The 26,922-nt window shown below is 58.4% G+C and overlaps 1 protein-coding gene across 8 annotated transcripts in view; it reads left to right on the forward strand.

Annotated features, from left to right (window-relative positions):
- Positions 1-26,557, forward strand: part of LOC116946856 (rap1 GTPase-activating protein 1-like) — a 79,126-nt gene extending 52,569 nt beyond the window's left edge. For all 8 annotated transcript variants that reach the window (XM_032962075.2, XM_032962070.2, XM_032962071.2 and 5 more), the window contains 18 exons: positions 1,843-1,875; positions 5,017-5,253; positions 5,879-5,985; positions 7,068-7,146; positions 8,079-8,132; positions 9,480-9,563; positions 13,491-13,591; positions 13,975-14,104; positions 14,393-14,965; positions 15,213-15,299; positions 17,120-17,284; positions 18,809-18,949; positions 20,233-20,345; positions 21,025-21,126; positions 21,907-22,018; positions 23,101-23,212; positions 24,372-24,481; positions 25,446-26,557. In XM_032962075.2, coding sequence (XP_032817966.2) covers positions 1,843-1,875; positions 5,017-5,253; positions 5,879-5,985; positions 7,068-7,146; positions 8,079-8,132; positions 9,480-9,563; positions 13,491-13,591; positions 13,975-14,104; positions 14,393-14,965; positions 15,213-15,299; positions 17,120-17,284; positions 18,809-18,949; positions 20,233-20,345; positions 21,025-21,126; positions 21,907-22,018; positions 23,101-23,212; positions 24,372-24,481; positions 25,446-25,466 — 2,361 coding nt within the window. In that variant the 3' untranslated portion in view covers positions 25,467-26,557. The remainder of the gene's footprint in view (positions 1-1,842; positions 1,876-5,016; positions 5,254-5,878; positions 5,986-7,067; positions 7,147-8,078; positions 8,133-9,479; positions 9,564-13,490; positions 13,592-13,974; positions 14,105-14,392; positions 14,966-15,212; positions 15,300-17,119; positions 17,285-18,808; positions 18,950-20,232; positions 20,346-21,024; positions 21,127-21,906; positions 22,019-23,100; positions 23,213-24,371; positions 24,482-25,445) is intronic.
- The last annotated feature ends 365 nt before the right edge of the window (positions 26,558-26,922 follow it).

The following is a 26,922-nucleotide window of genomic DNA, read 5'->3' on the forward strand; positions in this document are numbered from 1 at the left end:
TAGTGGTCCTGCGTGTGTGGGGAGCGGTAGTGTAGTGGTCCTGCGTGTGTAGGGAGCGGTAGTGTAGGGGTCCTGTGTGTGTGGGGAGTGGTAGTGTAGTGGTTCGCGAAACTGCGCTACCAATCTGGCATTGACCCGAGTTAAATTCCCCTATCGTCGTGACTAATAACAGTGGTGAATATTTGAACCCGTCCAGGGATCTCCCCTGCCTCAGTCGAGGCAGCCTTTAAAGCGAGTACCGGATGTGGTGTGTAAACATCAGCACCGGGAAGACAAAGGTGGCCGGGAAAGCTGCTGGCTACCCACCCCCTCTTGCGCTGTGTCGGCCTTCGAAGGTGCTCGCTACACAACACTTGCCACAACTTTCTGTAAATAGTTATAATTGTATGTGGATAGATGACCTTTATGCTTTTGTTTGCTCTGCTAATGCTTTGAGCCAATAAAGTTTTGAGGCTTACTGAGGCCTTTCTGGGTAAATAAATGGCATTGTTATAAACCCGCTATTTAAACAACATTGTTTTATTTGCTGTTTTTGCAAGATGCAAGCTACATTCTGTGTTATGGGCACGACTAGAATATATTTTGCAATGTAACTATCAAACAGTAATAGCCATAGTTTGTGTTTTAACTTGGGAAGCACCTTTCTCTCATCCACTGCTGCCTCCTCTGTCTGGAACTTCTTCGAGTGTCACGGTGGCTAGGAGATGCTAACGACCTCGCCTGGTATACAGCTCATGGGTGCGATCCCGATCCTGACGCCTGCTGTATATTTGGAGTTTGTGTTTCTCTGTCTCCGTGGTCGCGTGGATTTTTCTCCGGATCCTCCGGGTTTTCCCTCCACAGAATCAACATCACGCGTTCAGAGTATTTGACTGCTTTTTAACTTAAAGCTTTCGTGACTTACAAATATTCATATTCTTTGGGTCTATCGTTAAAGTCACGTAAGAACCTATCTACGTGACTTTACCGAAATACCCAAATAATATTTGGCTGCTATGCATTTCCACATGATAAGCTACTTCGTTGAGCTATCATTTGTGACCAGGTTGCTTCTGAAAAAGAGTTATGTAGGTCCGTGGGCCTTACCTGGTAAAAGCGTAAAATAGTTTAGTCTAGATCGTTTAGATTCTCCTGGTCGTCCTAAATGCCCGTGCCTGGCAGACACCCACGTGGCCCTCTCGTTTCAAGAGGTTCACGGTTCGAATACGGCACCCGATCTGATTAACACTGCGGTCGTGCATCACAGTGGACTGGTGAACGATCCCGTGACGCCATTCGCAAGAGCAGAGCCATTGGCGTGCCGGCGTCGCGGTCGAAATTCGATTTTTCTTTACACCGCAAATGACTCGATTGGAACACGCGCACAGTCGCAGCAACCATCGCCCCCTGCTGCCAGCACTCGGCAGGATCCTCCTGAAATCGGGTCCCGAGACTCCGTTGGGCTTTCCTGGAACGTCTATGCGGTGTCCCCATTCTCACACTTCACCATCAGCCACGGTCAATCCACCGCTGGATGAAGCCCTCCACAAGCCGACGCCATCGCTCACAGTCCTGCGGTGTAACAATCCGAGCCGCTTTCACCGCTCCATCTCCTGCGTGTGTGGCCGTGCTCTCAGACGCGCCCACTCCCTTCGCGAATTCCTCACCCCGACCTCGCTGGTGTCTCATCTCCCTCCCTGCCCTAGCGGGGGGGGGGGGCTTCAAATCCGCTGCCACCAGCCCCTCTCAACTGTGCTCGTCGCTCGCGAGCTCCGCGTCTGGAGCTGCGGTTACGCTCGCGCGGTTCTGCCTGCGCTGTGTGTGCGCTCGCGACAACCCGTGGCGTTGTTTGTGTTTTCGCAGGATGAATACATTCCGTACCCGAACATACAGGAGGCGAGTGGTCAGAGAACCCACCCATCCACCCGCTCGTATTCAACAAGTACCTGGCGGCTTGCTTCTCCGGCAGCCTACATGCCTACCTACACAGATCACCCGTGCACCAATCAACACACCTAGCCACTCGCCCATTAACACATCCACATGTCCACCCATGCACCTATCTACCCGCACTTCTATATTGTTACGCATCCGTCCACCCAGCCACAAACCTACCTGCCCACCCACACACCTACCTACTACCTCCCTTCTTACACAGTCACCTATCAACATACCTACCCACACAAATACCTACTCACCTACCCAACCTACCTACACAACAATCCACCCAACTACCAATCTGGTAGCTCCACACCTACCCACCCACACACCTACCCATACATGCACTTATATACTTTCCTTTTGCCATCCCAGGACCGTGCTAAAATCATTGTAACATCTCTGCCGAGGCAGTGGTGTAAATGTCCACATTCCTATGGAGGGGGCCAGTTCACCCGGGGTACAAGCGTCACTGTGCGGGATGTAACAAACATTGACGTTGCCCCAGCAACAGCCCGGCCACTCACCGAGTGCTGCTGGAGTGTTTGTGAGAGCGCTGGGGAAATCAATGTCTCTTCAGCACGGAGACAAAGATTCCCCCGTGCAGCCTTGAGCAGGCTGATGGGGCGAGTGTTTTGAGGGAGCACTTATGAAGGCCAACGTGGCAAGCGAAGGGGTGGTGTGGCCAGCATCCGCACTCGGCCGCCTTTGTCTCCCCAATGCTAACACACAGCACCAGGTCCTTACTCTTACAAAGTCGACCTTGGGATCAAGACGGATCTAGATAATCGCCATTGATGTTAGCCGTGAGTGGGAATCGAACTTGAATAAACAGCGGGTTCGGAGTGCAGTGTGCTAACCCCCACGCCACTGCACACACAACGACAAAGATCCCCTTCATAGCCTTAACAGACTGTTGGGGACAAGTGCTGTTAGCGAGCACCTATGACGACCAGCACGGCACACGAGCGGGTGGGTGGCCAGAACCACGACCGGTTCAGTTAATCGTCACTGGTGTTGGCCGTGAGCGAGAATCGAATTCGGGCCGCCGGGTTCATAGCGCAGCGTGCTAACCACTACGCCACCGCTACCCATACACACGTGCACACACGCACGTGCACAAAGACACACTGCGCACACAGACGCTCAATGCTGAAAACACGTGGCAGCTGTTCGTGGCTTTGAGCCACATGCCCCAGCCACCAACTCGCAGCCCCCTAACTCACCCACAGCCCCCCAATTTACCCACAGCCCCCTAACTCACCCACAGCCCCCCAATTTACCCACAGCCCCCTAACTCACCCACAGCCCCCTAACTCACCCACAGCCCCCAACTCACAGCCCCCAACTCACGATGAGACCTCCTGCATCCATCATTCTGCCCCCTCCTCCACGTGGTTTAGTATATGGCAGAGTTCAGGAATTAATTTGCTGCACATATAGCCACGCCTAACAACACAGTACACGATTAACACCAATGCACTGAGCACTGTACACACGCACATACACAAAGACAAAGACCCCCCCCCCCCTCCCCCATATAGCCTACACGTCCCACCGGGGCAAGTGCCGTTCGCGAGTTCGCCTTTATGCAGAGAAGCTCGGTTGCACGACGAGCGGCCACGGTGGACGGCGCTGCGATGACCACCACCAACACCACAACCATCGTTGTGCCCCCCCCCCCCCCACGCGGAGCGGAGGAGTCATTCATTGGCCGATCCACCCCACGGTGCGGTCGCTCACTCGGATCTCGTAGCGCGGGCGCACGTCGCCGTCGGTGGCGCCTGCGCGGCGTCCGACGTTTCGCTTCCACGCGCTAGGGGATGGGGGGGGGTGTGTGGGAGGCGTCGCAACTGACATGTCAGTCCAGGCAGAAGGCGGCTGCCTTGCTTCGCGTCACGCGAGCGGGCGAGGTTGGACGCGCTGCGGGCAAGGTTGGGTGCGCTGTGGGCTGGTTGGGTGCGCTGTGAGCTGGTTGGGTGTGCTGTGGGCTGGTTGGGTGCGCTGTGGGCTGGTTGGGTGTGCTGTGGGCTGGTTGGGTGCGCTGGGGGCTGGTTGGGTGTGCTGTGGGCTGGTTGGGTGCGCTGTGAGCTGGTTGGGTGTGCTGTGGGCTGGTTGGGTGCGCTGTGAGCTGGTTGGGTGCGCTGTGGGCTGGTTGGGTGCGCTGGGGGCTGGTTGGGTGTGCTGTGGGCTGGTTGGGTGCGCTGTGGGCTGGTTGGGTGCGCTGTGGGCTGGTTGGGTGCGCTGTGGGCTGGTTGGGTGCGCTGTGGGCTGGTTGGACGCGCTGTGGGCTGGTTGGGTGCGCTGTGGGCTGGTTGGGTGCGCTGTGGGCTGGTTGGGTGCGCTGTGGGCTGGTTGGGTGCGCTGTGGGCTGGTTGGGTGCGCTGTGGGCTGGTTGGGTGCGCTGTGGGCTGGTTGGGTGTGCTGTGGGCTGGTTGGGTGCGCTGTGGGCTGGTTGCGCCCAGTTGAGCCCCCGTCGAGGACGGTGCAGGCAGAGAGACGCGTGGCCCCCCCCACCGACCGATCCCTTCGCCGGACGGCATCGCCCCGATTGACTTTGCGGGCCGCTATCTGTGGCCGGGCCGTGTCCCGTGGTTGCCCGCTGCCAGTTTTCGTGAAATTGCCGCGGGAAATTTTCAATTTTGGGTCGTTTACGCCAGCACCCGACGGGCCGATCGAGCCAACGCCGCTCAACGCCGTCGCTTCCTTCCTTCTGCCGGATTCCGCTGCCGTCGTGCAGTCAAAATCTGCCCCCCCCCCCCCACCCGCGACAAAGTCTCGATAGGCCTTGCCCGAGAGTCCCACGGACGACCGCTGCCCTGCCCCTGGGCGCCGCTCCACTGCCCGTGTCAGCGACCTCTGTCCACCGTCCAGCACCCAGCACGCGGGCCCCTCGGCCCACCCACGGTCGCGATAGCGCCGCCTGGAAATCCTATAAATCCTATTAAAAATCCTATACATCACACGACGGCCGTTGTAGGAGTCCTAGCCGTCAATACTCACCCCAGACCTCCTCGCGGCTCATTGACAAGCGATGGCGACTGCCCCCCCCCCCCAACCTCATCCTCCCCCCCCCCCCCCCCCCACGACGTGATGCAGGTTCTGGACCGGGGAGGCCCCTACCCCCAGGTCATCCTGCCCCAGTTCGGCGGCTACTGGATCGAGGGGTCGCACCCTCCCTCCCCCGAGCCCACGTCGCCGACCCCCGTGACCCCCGCGACCCCCGCGACCCCCTGCTGCCCCGCGTGCCCCTCCATGCCCGACGCCGCCACCACGGGGCCCCAGCTGGAGGGGAACCCGACGGCACACACGTACCGTCGTCACTTCCTGGGACAGGTGGGCACAGCGCACACACACACACACACCCCACACACACACACACCACACACACACACCCCACACACACACACCCTGCACACACACGCTGCACACCACACACACACACCACACACACACACACCCTGCAAACACACACACGCTGCACACCACACACACACACCCCATACACACACCCTGCACACACACACACCCTGCACACACGCTGCACACCACACACACACCCTGCACACACACACACACACACACCCCACACACACACACACACACCCTGCACACCACACACACACCCTGCACACACACACACACCACGTGAGTTTCCTTCATTTCCCCTGCCCACAGGTAAGCACTCGTTAATTGACCAACAACGCCCCAACATGTCGAGGAACGCTGAGCCTGGTGGTGGGGCGGCGGCTGCGAGGTGGGGGGGGATATGGCACCGGCTCCTCACTCCCCGCATGGCTGCGGCTCCCCACGGCTCTCCCCGCGAGAGCGAGGAGAGCGAGGAGAGCGAGCGAGCGAGGAGAGCGAGCGAGCGAGGAGAGCGAGCGAGCGAGCCAACGCGGCGTTACGGGTCGACACAGCTTGTTGACGAGTGCCGGCGTCGCCCCCCCGCCCCCCCCAGGAGCACTTCAACTTCTACGCGAGCGACAACGCCGCGGGACGTGTCGTCTTCTCCATCAAGCACGAGGCGGCCGGCCCCGCGCACGACTGCATGCGCCTCCTGCTGCGGTAACGCCGCCCCCCCCGCCCCCCCACACCACGCCCGGGGTGCCGCTTCACCAAGTAGAAATCGCTCGGAGCGCTCCGCCGCCGAGGTCGCTGACGCCCAGCGTCGAGCATCGCTCGCGCCGCGCGTTCCGCCCGTTTCGGAAAATCGTTAATGGCAAAGTCCGTTCGCGCGTTGGCGTCCACGTGTTGGTGTTCACGTGTTGGTGTTCACGCGTTGGCGTTCGCGCGTTGGCGTTCGCGCGTTGGCGTCCACGTGTTGGCGTTCACGTGTTGGTGTTCACGCGTTGGCGTTCACGCGTTGGTGTTCACGCGCTGGTGTTCACGCGTTGGTGTTCACACGTTGGTGTTCACGTGTTGGCGTTCACGCGTTGGCGTTTGCGCGTTGGTGTTCACGCGTTGGCGTTTGCCCCCGTTGTTTTTCACCCGTTGGTGTTCACCTGTCCCCGGCTATTTGCTTTTGCGGCCACCTGGTTAACCTAAAACTATAAACAAAACTATTTTTATTTTACCAACAGGTAAGGTCCACTGAGCAACCTGTCTATCACAAATGATAGCCCAACGAAGTGGTTTGTTTTCGCGTGGTAACTCCAAATATATAGCAGGCGTCAGGGTCGGGTTCGAACCCAGGGCCTCCTGTATACCAGGCGAGGGAGTTAACATCTCCTAGCCACCGTGGTTGGGGGGGGGGGCTGTGTTGGGGGGCACGTGGAGTATTTGTCTGCTGCTATAAATGTCCACGTGATAAGCTACTTCCGTTGAGCTATAATTCATTTGTGGCCAGGTCGCTTCACTAAAAAAAATTGCACTTTAGCTCAGGTCGGCCTTGCCTGGTAAAATAACAAATAGTTTGTTTTTGGTAGAAAAAAAATGTATATGGGGGGGTTGGGGGAGAAGGATGACGCTTGGCTAAGCCGACTGAGTGGGGTCAGAGGTGATGGGGATGGGCGGAGTGAGGGAGGTCAGGTCGCTGACCTCGTGGTGTGGGTACGTGCGTGTGAGTGTATACGTACGCCAACAGCACTTGCCCCAAGACTATGTTAAGGCTGCACTGGGGATCTTTATCTTTGTGTGCGCGTGTGTAGCGCCAGGAGGCAATCGTACGAGTGCACGGTGCCCGTGTCCAGCCTGGGTGAAGCGCCCAGCGTCGCTCACATGGCCAAGGTGTGTTCCCGAAACAGTGGACATTGCACACTCACTCACACCGCACCGCTCACCCACACACACCGCACCCTCACCCACACACACCGCACCCTCACCCACACACACCGCACCCTCACCCACACACACAGCACCCTCACCCACACACACCGCACCCTCACCCACACACACCGCACCCTCACCCACACACACCGCGCCTTCACCCACACACACCGCGCCGCTCACCCACACACCGCGCCGCTCACCCACACACACCGCGCCTTCACCCACACACACCGCGCCGCTCACCCACACACACCACAACCTCACCCACACACACCACACCCTTACCCACACACACCGCACCCTCACCCACACACACCGCACCCTCACCCACACACCCGCACCCTCACCCACACACACCGCGCTGCTCACCCACACACACCGCACCTTCACCCACACACACCACACCCTCACCCACACACACCGCACCTTCACCCACACACACCGCACCCTCACCCACACACTCCGCACCCTCACCCACACACACCACACCTTCACCCACACACACTGCACCCTCACCCACACACACCGCACCCTCACCCACACACACCGCACCCTCACCCACACACACCGCACCCTCACCCACACACACCGCACCTTCACCCACACACACCGCACCCTCACCCACACACACCGCACCCTCACCCACACACACCGCACCCTCACCGACACACACCACACCCTCACCCACACACACCACACCCTCACCCACACACACCGCACCCTCACCCACACACACCGCACCCTCACCCACACACACCGCACCCTCACCCACACACACCACGCCGCTGTGAGCTGTGGTGGCATTGAGGTGCTGTCCAAGTTTGAAATCGCGTTGTCACGATATGCTGGTAACGTGTGTGGTGGTGGTGGTGGTGGTTTTGTTGTTGCAGCTTCTCTGTCCAGAACTCACCACCGAACGCTTCCACCCCGTGCTCTACCCGAAGGTGAGAGCTGATTCTCGCTCACCAGCTCGCCTACCTGCTCACCTGCTCACTCACCCACTCACACTCACCTGCTCACTCTCTCGCTCACCTACTCAATCGCTTACTCACTCACCCGCTCGTTCACGCGCTCACTCTCATGCAGCATCAAATAACAACTTGTTTAATTATAATGTACAAAAGGACAAAGATATCTGTATAACCTAAGCAGGCTGTTGGGGCAAGTGCTCGTCACGAGCAGCTGACCCAACATCACGTGAATGGGTGGTGTGGTCAGCACCACGCCTGCTCACCTCTTACTCCGCAGCGCTGATGTTTACACTCCTGCATCAAGTACTCATTTAAGGCCGAGTCGACCTAGAGGAGGCTCAGAACCGGTTACGACCACTGATGTTAGCCGTGGTCAGGAATTCAACTCGAGGTAGGCAGGTCCATAGGTGCGCTAACTTCTGCGCCACCGCTGCCCACGTACATATTAACTCGGAAACGCATGCACGCACGCACACATTCCTCTAATCCGGCTCTAATCCACTTTCCCGTCACCCGTGCGTCATTCGCCTGCAATCGTGGAGACGAAGGGGATCCCAGACGATTCCCCGCTAATCACCCGTGACACAAAACATTCCCTGCACTCGCCCGATCTCGTCTCAGCAGGCTCGAGCCCGGTCCGTGCTCTTGACGCGCGACTGCCTGGGAATGAACACCGGGGTGCTGTTGCAGGCCCGGGCTGCGAGGCGGCCAGGAGATGGCGGTACTGAAACGAGATTCTTGAATCCATCTGTGCGGAGCTATGAGTGTGACCCCCTCGCTCTCGCGCGCGTGGATTGATCTCTGCCCTGCTCTCCTACACGAAGCCAAAATGCTCGTTGATGGCAGTGCCGGGTTATCCCAGAGGGCCCTCTCACATTGCTGTAGGCCCTCATTTTCACGTTGAGGTAACAGCTGAGCGACCTCAAATGGGTACCTGGTGCGGTGTGTAAAACGTCGCCACTGGGAAGACAAAGGCGGCCGGGCGTGGCGTTGGCCACCAACCCCCTTCGTGTGGCGTGCCGGCCTTCAGAGCAGCTACTCGCTTACGGCACTTGCCCCAAAAACCTGCTCAGGCTACACGGGGGATCTTCATGACTTTGTGGTTCTGTCTCAAAGGATGCGATGTGCGTGTGCATGTGTATTTGGGTCACAGCGTGAGATGTTAGTTTGTGTATTGCACTTGTGTACGTATGGTGCGTGCGCGCACACGTGTGTATGACGGTGCGTATCGTGGGATGGTGTCATCGTGTTCGCTAACGGCACTTGCCCCAGCGGTCTTGTTAATTGGCTGCACGGGGTATCTTTGTCTTTGTGTCCCAGGCATCCCAGCTGATTCTGGCCTACGACGAGCACTCCATCAGCAATCAGTTCAAGTTCGGCGTCATCTACCAAACGTTCGGGCAGGTAGGGGCGTGTGTAGGCACGCACGTGCACACGCGCACACACACAGGCACACACACACGCGCACACACACAGGCACACACACACGCGCACACACACACACCCGCACAGACACACGCGCACACACACACACCCGCACAGACACACGCGCACACACACACACACGCCCGGAGGGGAGGGGGGAGGAGGTGGGGAGGGGGGAGCGGCGTGAGGTGGGGGGGGTCTCAACGGAGACGCCGCCCGGCTGCAAGCGCCAACACGGACGCTTGCAAGATTATTTATTTTTATTTTGCAATTGGGTGAAGGCGCAGCCCTGCATGTCCGGCTCACGCCCCCTACTGGCGGAAGGGCCTACGCTCCGCTAGAGGATGTAGAGAGAGCGAGAGAGAGAGAGCGAGAGCCCTTTCCACTGAGTGTTTTTGGCCTTTCACGTTGGCCAGAAGTCGAGGAAGAGACAGGAGTACCCACGTGTCACCCTCGCCACGTGTCACCCTCGCCACGTGTCACCCTCACCACGCGTCACCCTCACCACGCGTCACCCTCACCACGCGTCACCCTCACCACGCGTCACCCTCACCACGCGTCACCCTCACCACGTGTCACCCTCACCACGTGTCACCCTCGCCACGTGTCACCCTCACCACGTGTCACCCTCACCACGTGTCACCCTCACCACGCGTCACCCTCACCACGCGTCACCCTCACCACACGTCACCCTCGCCACGCGTCACCCTCACCACGTGTCACCCTCGCCACGCGTCACCCTCGCCACGCGTCACCCTCACCACGTGTCACCCTCGCCACGCGTCACCCTCGCCACGCGTCACCCCCACCACGTGTCACCCTCGCCACGCGTCACCCTCGCCACGCGTCACCCTCACCACACGTCACCCCCACCACACGTCACCCTCGCCACGTGTCACCCTCACCACGTGTCACCCTCACCACGTGTCACCCCGCCACGCGTCACCCCCACCACGCGCGTCACCTGCCGAGCGACTGGCAGTGGTTGAACCCATGTTGCACTGTTGGGTCCGGTTGCGCCTGCCGCGCCTGGAGATAGAACTGGCGCCCTCCGGGTTGCAAGTCCAGCGCGTGGCCCCGGCGGTTGCATCGCGGGGGGTGGCAGCGTCCCGACGTTTGCGTTCCTCTCTCCCCTCCTCCTCCTCCCCCTCCTCCTCCTCCTCCGTGATCCACCTTCAAGTGGGCGCCAATCCCTGCCCACTGAGCCCTAGAATTGGAGAGGGGCAGCTGAACAGGGGAGAAACGTCACCCCGGGAAACACTCACGGGGCACGGAGAGCCTGCACACCCACCCCACGTTCCCTGTGCTGTCCCCACACCGTCCCACACCGTCACTCAACGTCACCGTCACTCACCGTCACTCACAGTCCCACACCATCCCACACCGTCACTCACCATCACCGTCACTCACCGTCACTCACCGTCACTCACCGTCACCGTCACTCACCGTCACTCAACGTCACTCACCGTCACCGTCACTCACCGTCACTCACAGTCCCACACCGTCCCACACCGTCACTCACCATCACTCACAGTCCCACACCGTCCCACACCGTCACTCACCGTCACTCACCGTCACCGTCACTCACCGTCACTCACCGTCACTCACAGTCCCACACCGTCCCACACCGTCACTCACCATCACCGTCACTCACCGTCATTCACCGTCATTCACCGTCCCGTCACGCGAGCTGCTCCCCCCAAAGGGCTGCTTTTGCAAAAACAACATTTGCACTCAATCCTCATTAAAAATGCATTGACCCGAAACCCAAATGCAGCGCAGCTCTGAAGAGAGAGAGAGAGACAGAGTCCCAAGACTATTTGAGGCTGACGGACAACTGAAGGGCATTGCCTCCCGTTGTAGAAGTTGAAGTAGTTTGGGCGCCTCATTGCCGCACTCCGGCGATGTCACTGCCTGACTGTGCAATGCCTCGCTGGCGTGGCGACCTCCTCACGAGAGCACGTGACTTTCACTTGAAATTAACCGATAAATGTTGAGTCTCTTTCATACCTGCGACCCTCGCAGAGCAGTGCGATGGCATGGGTTAGAGCAGCGGTCCCCAACCTTCTTGGCACCAGGTACCGGTTTCGTGGAAGACAATTTTTTCACGGACCGGGGAGGGGGGTTCATCATTGGGTCTTTCCAAATTTTCAAAGAAGCTCTCCAGCGACGTTTGTTTTTTACTCATTGTGGCTACTAGGGGTCAGCTTGTTGGCTTACCAAAACTGTGACTGAGACGAGTGCGCAGTGCGGGAAAGAGGCGCGGACGGAAGTGGTAAATAATAAAATAATGGGGCGCGTGCCACGCGCGGATTCGCCGCTCTCACCTCCTGCTGTGCGGCCCGGTTCCTAACAGGCCACGGACCGGTACCGGCCCGGGGGTTGGGGACCCCTGGCTTAGAGAAGGTCCCACTGAAGCGGATGTCACGGAGCTACGTTCTGTTTCCATTAAAGTGACCTCCGGTCCACGCAGGACGGGGCAGCACCCTCCCAACCGCTCCGCCGATTCTCAGTGCTGGAACGCAGCCAATTTAACGACTAAAAGCCGAATTACCCGTGGTGGAGTTATTCGTGCAGTCGTGGGTGTGACTGTGCTGAGACTGTTATAAGCTCCCTCGTCTTGACAACCCGGGATTCGAACCCAGGATCTTAGCTGTGGTGGTTTAGCAATCTGACGCCTAGTCACTTCCGGCAAGGTCTACATCAGCTCCACTTCCTCCTGTACCACATCAGCTCCATCTCTTCTCCAGCCCCTGCCACAGCCGTTTCGCCCCCTCTATCCATAACAAAGGGGCTTTTTTTGTTAGATCGCGAAAATATAAATGTGTCGTTAAACCCGCCACTACCTGACAGCCAAATAGTAAGGTTTGTCATGTAAACAAAACGTGCCAGTTATTTACTATTTTTTGGGTCTTTCGGTAAAGTCACGTAGATAGGTTCAAAGAAAATAACAAAAACCTACGACGTTTCGATCACAACACAAGCGGTCGTCATATTTTTTCCTCCTGATGACGATCGCTTGTGTTGTGATCAAAACGTCGTCGTTTTTTGTTATTTTCTTTAAACCTATCTACGTGACTTTACCGAAAGACCCCAAAACTATGAATTCCTGCAGTCATGAAAGCTTTAAGTCAAGCGTTGTTTACTGCTTCAGCACGCCAGTGTGTTGGAGAGAAACCCACCACGACAATTACAATTTGAGTACGCTGTTCATTACAACCAGCTTCATCAGGCCATTAGCCAAAATTGTGACCCAGCATGTCCTGCCACACAGCAGCTGCTTGGGCATGCGGTGGCTGGGCATGCGGTGGCTGGGCATGCGGTGGCTGGGCATGCGGTGGTTGGGCATGCGATGGCTGGGCATGCGGTGGCTGGGCATGTGGTGGCTGGGCATGCGGTGGCTGGGCATGCAGTGGCTGGGCATGCGGTGGTTGGGCATGCGGTGGTTGGGCATGCGGTGGCTGGGCATGCGGTGGCTGGGCATGCGGTGGCTGGGCATGCGGTGGCTGGGCATGCGGTGGCTGGGCATGCGGTGGTTGGGCATGCGGTGGCTGGGCATGCGGTCTGCGTGACTCCAGCAAACGCAGCCTCGCCTGCCAGAGGAGCTCGCCGACGGGACTGTGTCCAGATCTGTGGACGAACACCCACACCCCCACACCCCCACACACCCACACCACCACACACCCACATCCCCACACACCCACACCCCCACACATTCACACCCCCACACCTCCACACACCCACACACCCACACCCCCACACACCCACACCCCCACACACCCACACCCCCACACATTCACACCCCCACACACCCACATCCCCACACCCCCACACACCCCCACACCCCCACACCCCCACACCCTCTCTCTGTCTCTTGCACCCTCCCTCCTCGCCCCCCATGGACAGAAGACGGAGGGGGAGGTGTTTGGGAACCGTCAGGAGAGTGCGGCGCTCGACGCGTTCCTAGGCATGCTCGGAGACCCCGTGCAGCTGCACAACTTCTCAGGGTGAGTGTCAGGGGTCATGGTTAGATAAGGGTCAGGGGTCACAGGTGGTGGTGTTCATTCTGGTGGTGACGGTGGCTTTGGCGGTGGTGGCTGTGGCGTCGGTGGTGGCGGTATTAGTCGTGGTGGTAGTTATGATGATGGCGGTGGTGGTGGTGGTGGTGTGAGTAGTGGTGGTTGCTATGAAGCTGGCGGTAATGATGGTGGTGGTGATGGCGGTGGCTGTGCAGGAATTGTATTTGAATTCCACGATTCCAACGTGGGAGATGCCTCAAGCAATCCGTGATCCCTCCTCTGTGGCCGACTCCCATGTTGGAGTCTCCATTCACCCCACTGGGATTCTGTTCACGGCCTGGATTATGCCCTCGCGGTTGTGGTCCCGCCAGGTTCCGCGGGGGTCTGGACGTGACGCACGGACAGACGGGCTCCGAGTCCGTGTACACGCGCTTCCTGGACCGCGAGGTCATGTTCCACATCTCCACAAAGCTGCCCTACACAGAGGGAGACGCGCAGCAGGTGGGGGCGCGCGGGGGACACGTGGGGATACGTGAGTCGATGTGGGGACATGCGGAGGACAACTAGTGGGAGGGAGGGAGACATGCCTGGACACGTTGGGACACGCGGAGATGTGGAGGGACACAGGGAAATACGGAGCAGCGCACGGGAACACGCGTGAAGCCCTGGAACCCCGGCGAACGCGCCACCCCTGCCGCCCGGCCACGCGAGCCGTCACGCCGATCGCCGCCGAGTTCCCTGCGCGCGCGGTTCCTTTTTCACCCCCCAACCCCCCACCCCTCTCCCCAGCTGCAGCGCAAGCGCCACATCGGCAACGACATCGTGGCGCTGGTGTTCCAGGAGGAGAGCACGCCGTTCGTGCCCGACATGATCGCCTCCAACTTCCTGCACGCCTATGTCGTGGTGCAGCCGTTCCGGCCGCCGTCGCGGCGCTCGCGGTCCTCGCTTTCCGCCACCGACTGCGGCTGCCCCTTTCCCGGGACGACCCCGGCCCCTCAGGGCCCCCTGGCCCCCCCGGTCCTGCCGGCCTCGCCGCACGACCCCAGCGGGCCCATCGCCGGAGGCGACGCTGTGATAGAAGCGAGGCCATCGCCCTGCGACGCGGACAAGGGAGCGGAGGATGGGGAGGAGGAAGATCGGAAGGAGGAGGATGGGAAGGAGGAAAATGTGTCCGGGGAGGCGAGCGACAAAGCGGAGGTGCAGAAAGATGGGAAGGATGAGGAGGACGACGAGGAGGAGGAGGGGGAGGAGGAGGAGGAGGAGGAGGGCGATGGCAGCACGTGGTATAAAGTGGCCGTGACGGCCCGGAATGACGTGCCCATGTTCGGGCCGCCCCTGCCGGATCCGCCCGTCTTCAAGAAGGTGAATTTGTGGTGAATGCTGGGAATGGTTTTCTTAGTCCCGTGGAGGTTGCGGCTGTGCGTCGATGCCCCCATGTTGTGTCCGCGTGTCCATGTGTTCACTTGTCCGTGTGTCCACGTGTCTATGTGTCCGTGTGTCCGCGTGTTCATGTTTCCATATGCCCATGCCTTCGCGTGTCCGTGTGTCCGCGTGTTCACGTGTCCACGTGTCCGTGTGTCCGCGTGTTCACGTGTCCGTGTGTCCGCAGGGCGAGGCTCTGCGTGAGTTCTTGCTCACGAAGCTCATCAATGCAGAGCATGCCTCCTACAAGGCTCGCAAGTTCTCCGCTCTCGAGGCAAGCCCGCGGCCCGCCTATTAATTAACGCGCCAATTAATTAACTGGCAGGCGCACGCACGCACGCGCCGTCAGGAATTTACACCCCTGGGGATGAGCGCCGCTTGATTGATGCTTTAACGTTCTATTGGTCGGATGGCCGAGTGAGCGGGTGACTTATATAAGCGTGGCGCGGGAGTGACTGCGTAATTCGCGAGGAGAGTAACACTCATCCTTCACAGCTGTGAACGTTGCACTAGATATATGTTATCAGTAAATAAAAATTACATCTCTCTCAACCGTGGGAATTATTGCCCGGGAGGTCAGCACCTCGCGAATCTCGTCAGAAATGAGAGCGACGAGGGGAGAAGGCGAGGGTGGCGGTGCCCAGCCGACTTCGCCGTCACATCCCATCAGCAACACAGCCTTCGCTCTGGGCGTGCTGATCTCATCAAAGCGCATAAACCACCGTCACATGAACTCCGGTCATCCTCGCAGCAGCAGCTTTTTGGCTAGTCATCGAGCAAAGACGCGCGGCGCCTTCAGATGCGCTTCTGCGGCCGTCTGGAATGCTCTTTCTTTGCGATACTAGAAAGTCACTGTAGCTGTGCACTTTACAATCGAGATTGAAAACTAATTTCAAAAGAACTGATTTTCGTGTTTAGTTTGTTGTCCTTTCCCCACACCTCCGCCTAACACGGTTGGCTACGTACGCTGCGAAAGACGTTCAACATACATACATATGTAACGACTCTTCAGACACTCTGACTGGTGAGGGTTTCTTTATTCAGAACACGATCTCTTCATAGTGACGACAGTGAGGACTTGAGGACATAGCGACGACTGACGATATAGCGACTACAGCAACTCCTCCGGCAGCCAAGAACCTCGCTTCTCGCCCCCCCCCCGCCTTTTATCCCCCAGCGTGGCCCATGCCTCTGCACCTGGCCACGCCCCTCTTCTCGAACTCTCTCGCAGGTCCCTGAAGATCCCAGATCGTCGTTCCCCTGTTTCCTGGCCTGGTTATTCCCACTTGTGACCACTAGTCGTGTGGTGTACTATCTTTTGTTGTTACCACTCGTGGTCACCAGTCCCTTGTACTGTCTCCACACCTGTAGTTACCACTAGTGGTCACCAGTCCCCTGTACTGTCTCCACAACTGTAGTTACCACTCGTGGCCACCAGTCCCCTGTACTGTCTCCACACGTGTAGTTACCATGCGTGGTCACCAGTCCCCTGTACTGTCTCTACAACTGTAGTTACCACTCGTGGCCACCAGTCCCCTGTACTGTCTCTACAACTGTAGTTACCACACGTGGTCACCAGTCCCCTGTACTGTCTCCACAACTGTAGTTACCACTCGTGGTCACCAGTCCCCTGTACTGTCTCTACAACTGTAGTTACCACTCGTGGCCACTAGTCCCCTGTACTGCCCCCACAACTGTAGTTACCACACGTGGTCACCAGTCCCCTGTACTGTCTCCACAACTGTAGTTACCACACGTGGTCACCAGTCCCCTGTACTGTCTCCACAACTGTAGTTACCACTCGTGGTCACCAGTCCCCTGTACTGTCTCTACAACTGTAGTTACCACTCGTGGCCACTAGTCCCCTGTACTGCCCCCACAACTGTAGTTACCACACGTGGTCACCAGTCCCCTGTACTGTCTCCACAACTGTAGTTACCACACGTGGTCACCAGTCCCCTGTACTGTCTCCACACCTGTAGTTACCACTCGTGGCCGCTTTCACCAATGCTGGCGAACTGCCAGGTGTTATTGGCCTCTCTGTAAGACAGCGGTCGGAGTGACCGCTGTTCGGTCTTCGCGTGGCGGCGCTAGGAGCGAACCCGGGCGGCGCTGCTGGACACCCTCTACGAGGAGCTGCACGCACGCTCCCAGTGCATGCTGGGAGGCTGGCCGGAGGGCGACAGGTCAGAGGGAGGGGGCGGCACGAGTGGCGGCGGGGGAGGAGGCGGAGGAGGAGGAATCCTGGAGACGTTCAAGGTGGGTGTCCTCCCTGCAGGAGGGCGCTGGCGTCTGGCCCGGCTGATGTGTGCAAGGGTGCCAGTGCGTGCGTGTGTGTGTCTGTGTGTCTGTGTGCGTGTGTGTGTGTCTGTGTGTGTGTGTCTGTGTGTGTGTCTGTGTCTGTGTGTCTGTGCGCGTGTATGTGTCTGTGTGTGTGTATGTGCGAGGGTGCCAGTGCGTGCGTGTGTGTGTCTGTGTGTCTGTGCCCGTTTCTGTCAAAGTTTGGGGGAACGGCAGTGGAGCGGTTTTGCGCGCTGTGCTACGAACCCAGCGAACCGAATTCGATTTCCGCTCACGATCAACAACGAGTGACGATTATCTGAACCGGTCCCGGGCCTCCCCTAGGTCGACTCAGCCTCAAATGAGTACCTGGTACAATGTGTAGTAAATATCACCACTGGGGAGACAAAGGCGGCCGGGCGTGGTGCTGGCCACCCACCCCCTGGTGTGCCGCGCCGGCCTTCATAGCAGCTACTCGCTAACGGCACTTGCCCCAAAAACCTGCTCAGGCTACAGGGGGGATCTGCATGACTTTGTGGTTCTGTCTCAAAGGATGCGATGTGCGTGTGTGTGTGCATGTGTATTTGGGTCACAGCGTGAGATTTTAGTTTGTGTATTGCACTTGTGTATGTATGACGTGTGCACATGTGTGTGTGACGATGTATGACGTGTGCACATGTGTGTGTGACGATGTATGACGTTTGCGCGTGTGTGTGTGACGATGTATGACGTGTGCGCGTGTGTGTGTGACGATGTATGACGTGTGCACGTGTGTGTGACGATGTATGACGTGTGCGCGTGTGTGTGTGACGATGTATGACGTGTGCGCGTGTGTGTGTGACGATGTATGACGTGTGTGTGTGTGTGACGATGTATGACGTGTGCGCGTGTGTGTGTGACGATGTATGACGTGTGCACATGTGTGTGTGACGATGTATGACGTGTGTGTGTGACGATGTATGACGTGTGCGCGTGTGTGTGTGACGATGTATGACGTGTGTGTGTGTGTGACGATGTATGACGTGTGCACGTGTGTGTGTGTGACGATGTATGACGTGTGCACATGTGTATGTGACGATGTATTACGTGTGCACGTGTGTGTGTGTGACGATGTATGACGTGTGTGTGTGACGATGTATGACGTGTGTGTGACGATGTATGACGTGTGCACGTGTGTGTGACGATGTATGACGTGTGCGCGTGTGTGTGTGACGATGTATGACGTGTGTGTGTGTGTGACGATGTATGACGTGTGCACGTGTGTGTGTGACGATGTATGACGTGTGTGTGTGTGTGACGATGTATGACGTGTGTGTGTGTGACGATGTATGACGTGTGTGTGTGTGTGACGATGTATGACGTGTGTGTGCGTGACGATGTATAACGTGTGTGTGTGTGTGACGATGTATGACGTGTGTGTGCGTGACGATGTATGACGTGTGTGTGTGTGACGATGAATGACGTGTGTGTGTGTGTCCGTCCCTGCCTCGCACCCCGGCACAGAAAGCCATCCGCGGACGCAGCCAGTCCATGGAGACCGTGCTCGTGGGGGGGCGGCAGAAGCAGGCCGTGCCGTGCAGCCACAGCGGGGGGCTGGGCCCTCCGCCAACGCTGGCCGAGGCTGCTCGACCCCCAGCCGCATTCGTGAGCGCCCCTGCCCCCCAAACCCCCACCACTGACCACCCACAATGCCCTTCTCCAAGTAACCACTCCTGGCCCGTGAACAGGATTGAACCGAGACCACGGACGAGCGGGGCAGTTGCCCACTCAATTCGGTGTGGAGTTGACTGTCTCATACCCCGACACCTACGATTAACACGGTTGGCTACGTACGGTGCGAAAGAAGTTCAAAGTACACACAACACACACACACACAGCTTAGATCTCCGCCCTGTCTGGCCGGCGACGGTCGCCTTTGGGCAGCTGCTTACGAGAGAGAAGAGCCACGGTGGTCTGGCTCCGTCCGTGACCCCGTCAGCCCCCTCTCGTGCTCACGCTGCCCCCGTCCGTTGGGAGACCAGGCCGACACCACCGGCTCGCTAAACTTGCACACTCGGTTTCACCACGGGCGGCTGGAACCCGGATTCTAACGCGCGGTGCCCAGCAAAGAACCCTGCCGCTTAATAAGCTACCCGGGCCACCAAATTTCCACTTCTCGAGTTCGGCTTCTGCTCGCCGTGAAAGTAGACCACGCGGGCCTGAAAAGTAGTCCACGCGAGCCTGAAAAGAAGGGCACGCGGGCCTGAAAGTAGTCCACGCGGGCCTGAAAAGTAGGCCACGTGGGCCTGAAAAGAAGGGCACACGGGCCTGAAAAGAAGGGCACGCGGGCCTGAAAATTAGTCCACGCGGGCCTGAAAAGAAGGGCACGCGGGACTAAAAAGAAGGGCACGTGGGCCTGAAAGTAGTCCACGCGGGCCTGAAAGTAGTCCACGCGGGCCTGAAAAGTAGGCCACGCGGGCCTGAAAAGTAGGCCACGCGGGCCTGAAAATTAGTCCACGCGGGCCTGAAAGTAGTCCACGCGGGCCTGAAAAGTAGGCCACGCGGGCCTGAAAAGTAGGCCACGCGGGCCTGAAAATTAGTCCACGCGGGCCTGAAAGTAGTCCACGCGGGCCTGAAAAGTAGGCCACGCGGGCCTGAAAAGTAGGCCACACGGGCCTGAAAATTAGTCCACGCGGGCCTGAAAGTAGTCCACGCGGGCCTGAAAAGTAGGCCACGCGGGCCTGAAAAGTAGGCCACACGGGCCTGAAAATTAGTCCACGCGGGCCTGAAAGTAGTCCACGCGGGCCTGAAAAGTAGGCCACGCGGGCCTGCGCTGGAACACCGACCGTACATCGCGGTCGAAGCCGGTTTGATCGATGCAACGGCCCCGGTGCCCCCCCCCGCCATATCCCCCGTGCCCCCACCCCTGCCCCCCACCCCCCCCCCAGTCCCTGATGCTGGTGGGACGGAGCCCCGTGTGGAGGGCGAAGCAGGGGCAGGCGCCGGCAGCTGGAGCGGCCCAGAGGGCAAGTCCAGGCAGCGCGGAGGACAGGCACAGCAGGTGAGGGTACAAAGACAAAGATCCCCCGTATAGCCTTGACAGACTGTTGGGGCAAGTGCTGTTGGTGGCGAGCACTTATGAAGGCCGGCACGGCGCACGAGGTTGTAGGTGGCCAGCGCCACGCCCGACCGCCTTTGTCTCCCCAGTGGCGATGTTTACACGCCGCACCAGGTACTCATTTGAAGCTGCTTCGACATAGGGGAAGCCCATGACCGGTTCAGATAATTGTCACCGGTGTTGGCCGTGGGCGGGAATCTAACTCGGGTCACCAGGTTCGTAGCGCAGCGTGGCGCTAACCGCTACACTGGTGAGGGTACACACATACAGATCAGGAAAAGAGTAAAACGACGATTGTGTTTAGTTTCATACCGCGGCGTCGGCGTTGTTCACAATCGCTGAGGAATCGCAGACATGTGGCTTTGAGCCGGTGCCACTAACAATTGCCCAAGCTCTGCGGCCTTCTTTTTATTAAGATGTTTTCAGCCAATTCATGAGTGTGTGTGTATATGCATGGGAGGGAACCGGACCGCCCGGAGAAAATCCACGCCTTGCGCGAGGGGGCAACGCTCTATCCCATGAAGAAGGGAGGGATGATGTTAGTCCGCAACTTTCTTGGATCATTTGTGGTGTTTAAAAGTTACAGCAGTAACGCTTTGTATTTAATTTATTCTATTCACAGGGAGGGCTCGGGACCGCTAACGACCCCAGACAGTGGCCACGTGTCACACGACCACATGTCCTCCAATCAGAGCTCTCCCGACATACTGCCGCACCCGTCCAGGTACCGTGACCACCAAGAGGTGTGACTGTGAACCGATTACTCTTTGAACGTTCCACCCAGCGACGTGATACCAGCGACGTTATCCCAGAGTTCCATTCCTGGACCAAAACGGCAATCGGCAACGGTGAATGATATCAGAACCGGACCTGGGCCTCCTCTAGGTCGGCTCAGCCTATAAATGTGTACCTTGTGCAGCGTGTAAACCAGTAGATATGGGAAGTCAAAGGCGCCCGGGCGTGGTGGATCTATGGCTCACCAGTGAGTGGGTCTCACTGGTGACCAAGCTGACAGCATCAACTCACTACCCTCGAGATCCCTGTGTAATCGCAGGCATTGGCCTAAACCTGGATCCGAACCCAGGGTCTGAGTGATGCCGGTTCGACGCCTAGTCCCTTAGCGGCCACATGGCTGATGGGCGTCGCCCTTGTTTGTGTGTGGACGTGGATGTGACCTTAACGTGCACATAGCCTGGCACAGGCGCTGTGGTGACGTCACCACTACTTAGCGGCGAATGGCGGTTGTTGTTGATGTGTGTGTGCGTCACACTGCCAACACTAGTGACGATTATCTGAACCGGTCCTGGGCCTCCTCGCCTAGGTCGACTCAGCCTCAAATGAGTACCTGGCGTGATGTGAAAACATCGCCCCTGGGGAGACAAAGGCGGCTGGGCGTGGTGCTGGCCACCCACCCCCTCGTGTGCCAATCCAGCCTCCATAGGCTCTTGCCCCAACAGTCTGCTAAGGCTATACGGGGGATCGGCGTCTTTGTCTTTGCACGCAGGCCGGGCCGTGCGGGCGCCGCCGTGGACTCGGTGCTGCCGCTGTCGCGCTCCTCATCCAACGGGAGCAGCTTCAGCAGCGCGGGCGGCGATCAGGAGTATGACACGGGCATGGTGAGCCTACGCAGCCAAACATCACTCACCCCCTGCACTCACCGCACACTCACCCATCACTCACCCCCTGCACTCACCGCACACACACAACCATCACTCACACCCTGCACTCACCGCACACTCACAACCATCACTCACCCCCTGCACTCACCGCACACACACAACCATCACTCACACCCTGCACTCACCGCACACACACACCCATCACTCACCCCCTGCACTCACCGCACACACACAACCATCACTCACACCCTGCACTCACCGCACACTCACAACCATCACTCACCCCCTGCACTCACCGCACACTCACAACCATCACTCACCCCCTGCACTCACCGCACACTCACCCATCACTCACCCCCTGCACTCACCGCACACACACACCCATCACTCACCCCCTGCACTCACCGCACACTCACAACCATCACTCACCCCCTGCACTCACCGCACACTCACCCATCACTCACCCCCTACAATCACAGCACACTCACCCATCGCTCACCCCCTGCACTCACCGCACACTCACCCATCACTCACCCCCTGCACTCACCGCACACACTCACCCATCGCTCACCCCCTGCACTCACCGCACACTCACCCATCACTCACCCCCTGCACTCACCGCACACTCACCCATCACTCACCCACTCTCTCTCATCACTCACCTGCCACTCACCCATCACTCACCCACTCTCTCTCATCACTCACCTGCCACTCACCCATCACTCACCCACTCTCTCTCATCACTCACCCACCACTCACCCGCACTCTGCCACTCAGTGACGCCACCGTCACTTAGTGGCGAACGGCGGTTGTCGCCTTTGTATGGTGTTGACGATTTTATGAACCGGTCCCTGGGCCTACCCTAGGTCGACTCAGCCTTAAATGAGTCCCTCCTGCGAAGTGCAAACATCGCCACCGCGGAGACAAAGGCGGCGCCGGCCGCCCCTCGGTGCGTTCGTCGTGCCGGCCTTGATAGGCGCTGCTCGCCAACGGCTCTCGCACCGTAGCTCCGTGCTGCCTGCTGAAAGACTGCCCGGGCGGGGGCACCCCCATCCGCCTTTGTCGTTGCGTGCGAGCAGGAGAGCCAGTCGTCCGCCGGGACCCCGCGCACGCGCGACTCCTTCACCTACAGCACGTGGCTCTCGGACACGGGAAGCCTGTCCAGCGTGCTGAGCTACACCTCGTCCGCAGGTGCCAGTGGCGGTGCACGCGCGCACGCACGCGCAGAGCGGCGGCATTGGAGTCGGTCCGTTTCCGTAAACCGGCAACCGCTTGGGAAAAAGCGGTAACACACAACAGCCCGGTTTGTCGCGCACGTAGACGTGGGCCTCTCCAGCAGCAGCAGCAGACGTCGCTTGTCGAGGTTGTGGATTGAGACAACAGAGGCAGCTGCTGTTGCAGTGATGAAATGGTTAGCGGACCCCCGCACACACCACCAGATACACCCCACTACACACACCACCGCACACACCACCACCACACACCACCAGACACACCCCACTACGCACAACCACCGCACACACCACCACCCCACACCACCACATACCACCACCACCACAAAACAACAACAACCGCCATTCGCCACTAAGAGGTGGTGACGTCTCCACGACGCTTGTGCCAGGCTATGTGCACGTTAAGGCCACGTGAAGTGTCGAACTCCCCCAGGCAGAAGGTCACGGGACAGACCCAGGTGCCATGAGTTGACTGAGAAGACTAGCCGATGCACCACCTAGTGCCCCCTAGTGTGCCAACTTGCACACTACCTGACACACTACCAAACACATCCCGACACACACCATCACACACCACCACACACACACCATCACCACCACACACATTACCATACACACAGCAAACAACACCTCCGCGCACACACGAACTACCGCAGACACACACCACCACTACCACCACAGCATCACGAGGACAAACCAAGGCAACATGGATATGGTGTTTCCAAGTAATTCCTGGAACCTGCGTTCCGGACCGTTCCGGCACGCAGGTTCACTCCCCGCACGCTCGTGTGTGTGCCAGACGCGTGGGTCAGCTGATGATGAAGCCGGTGACCCGAGTTCGATTCCCGCTCGCATTCAAACACCCGTGACGAATATCTGAACTGGTCATGGGCCTTCCCTAGATCGAGTCGGTTTCAAATGTGTTCATGAAGTGGAGTGTAAACATCGGCGCTGCTGGGGAGACAAAGGCGGCAGGGCTGGCGTGACGCTGGCCACACCACCCCCTCGTGTTCCCTACCGGCCTTTATCGGTGCCACTCGCTAACGGCGCTTGTCCCAACGGCCCGCGTAGGCTACACGGGGGATCTCCGTCTGCGTCTCGTTGTGCGACGTGCGCAGCTTCCGTGCACTCTCTGCTCAATAACCCGGAGGCGGGGAGGGGGGACGCGGGCACGAGCCGGGCCCCGCAGCCGCCAGGGTGCACCGCGCCTGGCACCACGTCCCCGGAGGTACCTGTCGCACGGGGCCACGCTGGCCGCATGGGGGGCCCCCGACCACTCCGCTCCCCCACAACCCCCCGTCAATTGTCTAAACTGTGAGATAAGAGAGACAGAGATGTTAAACTAAACACAAAGCAGACCTTAAACACGGTAGGACCAACACCTCGGCCGTGGCAGATCATTGTTCTAATTCAGTAGGCTCACATGACATTGACTTCTCCAAGACAGAGGTTCTCTGCAAGCCATCTGGCTACCATGAGAGATTCGTTAATGAGGCTATCCACATATACAAACACAGAGACAATTTCAACCGAGAAGATGGATTCTCACTTAGCAATCATTGGAAAGATTTGATAAACCATTTCGGGTCTTACCGCATCCATTATTTTCGTCTGCCCCCTCCTCTTTTCCGAACATAGATGGACTCGTCCATCTGAATAACTGCCAAATCGCTCTCCGTGGTGCTAACGTTAAGAAAAACCCGCCACTTTTTTCAAATTTTCTTGCTGTGGTTTTCACACCTGATGATGATTGCTTGTGTTGCAGTCGAAACGTCGTGATAATTTTATTGTTTTATATTTTTATTATTTTATTGTTTCCCTTCTACGTGACTTTACCGAAAGAACCAAGAATATGAATCCCTGCAGTCACGATAGCTTTAAATCAAAATATATTACTTTCGTTAGGTTTGTGTTCATCGGGAATCGAATTTTCAAAGTTGATATTCGATGCGCCTTATCTCTCTTCGTGCAAACCGGGGGGGCGGGGGCGGCTCCTGACCTGCTTAGGACCCTTCGCTCTCGCTCGGGTTATTCCACGGCTCCGCGTGATGTCACCTCGCCGTGCCGGAGCGGAGCGTCGCCGCTATCGTGGGGACGTGCTGCCGGCGAGCGGCGAGCGACGAGCGACACTTCCACGCCGTGTGCGTCATTCCTCCTCCTCTCTCCTCTTCCCCGTGTTGTGATTCCTGCAGGAGCCCCAGCCGGAGCAGTGAGAAACCCGGCCGACCGCGACCCGCCCCCCCCCCCCCTCACCGGCAGCCCCCCCCTCGCCTCCCGTGTCACACCACGCAAGAGAGACATGGCAGGGCGGGGTGGGGGTGGAGGGGGTACAACATGGAGCGGGGGGAAGGGGCGGGGGCATTGTCGTGGCAGGGCGACGGCGGTGACTGGCGGCGGTCGGGGTGGCGTGGTCCCGATAGGGCCGGGCGTCCCGTGTGCGTCTGGCCCAGCGGGGGGATTTCCGTCGGCTGCCACGAGGTCCGTGGCAGCGCGCGGCCCTCCGGAGTTTGTCGAGAAGCGACCCCCCGACTGTTAGCGAGCGCTGGCGGCGCTCCGTCGCCGCCTTCGCCGTGCGAGCCGTCCACAACCCCGCGGGGTGCGGGAGCTGCTCGCGATTCCGACCGCTCACGCGTTCCGTCCCGTCAGTCCGTTCCGTTCGTTCCCGTGACCGTGTTTTGCAGTGGTTCGTGTGTGCGTGCGCGTACGTGGGGAGTGGTGGCGTAGCGGTTAGCGCTACGCCGCGCTACGAACCAGGCGACCCGATTTCGATTCCCGCTCACGACTACAACACCGGTGACGATTACTGGTCCTGGGCCTCCCCTAGGTCGACTCAGCCTTAAATGAGTATCCGGTGCGGTGTGTAAGCATCTCTACTGGGGAGACAAAGGCGGTCGGGCGTGGTGCTGGCCACCCACCCCCTCGTGTACCGTTCCGGCCTTTGTAGGTTCTCATTAACAGCACTTGCCCCTCCACTCTATTAAAGGCTACACGGGGGATCTTTGTCTTTGTGTGTGTGTGTGTGTCCGCGCGTCACCTGCTATTTATGCATACACGTGGCTATCGACGCTCACAGGGCATGCTGCTGCTGCTGCTGTTGGCTCTCGCTGTATAACTGTACATATTGTGTATAACATAATGATGATAATTATAATAATAATGATGATCATATATATTCCTGTCTCGTGCGTCACAGCCGCGACGGTGGGTGGTGGGTGGGGAGGGAATCCCTGTAAGCCCCGGCGCCGATAGGAAAGCCGCTGCTCACTCCACGCATTTTTATTCAATAAATGTCGCCAGCATCTCCGGAGCGAGTCGCCTCTCCTCTCGCTGCCTCCCCGCGTGGCTCCGTGCGTGCGTCGCTCGCGACCGAGACGTCTCCTGGCTCCTGTTTACAAACCGCTGAGCAGGTGGGGGAAGTTCCACGATCCTATGGTGGGGACTAGTCTGCATCAATAGGCCAGCCGCTGTTGGCTTTTCCACTGAGTGGTACATGTTTTATCGACCCCCCCCCCCACCGCCCGCTAGTGGAATCAGGGCCGGATTTATGTTTTGAGCGGCTTAAGTATTACATTTTGTAAATAAAAAAAGTTAAATTAACATTTATTCGGCTCAAGGTAAATTCAACAAACACAAATCACTCCACTCGTTTCTACAAACACGTATTTAGCT

This window comes from Petromyzon marinus, chromosome 28 (assembly GCF_048934315.1).
Source record: "Petromyzon marinus isolate PM22_M1 ecotype Great Lakes invasive population chromosome 28, UKy_Petmar_22M1.pri1.0, whole genome shotgun sequence".
Taxonomy (NCBI): domain Eukaryota; kingdom Metazoa; phylum Chordata; class Hyperoartia; order Petromyzontiformes; family Petromyzontidae; genus Petromyzon; species Petromyzon marinus.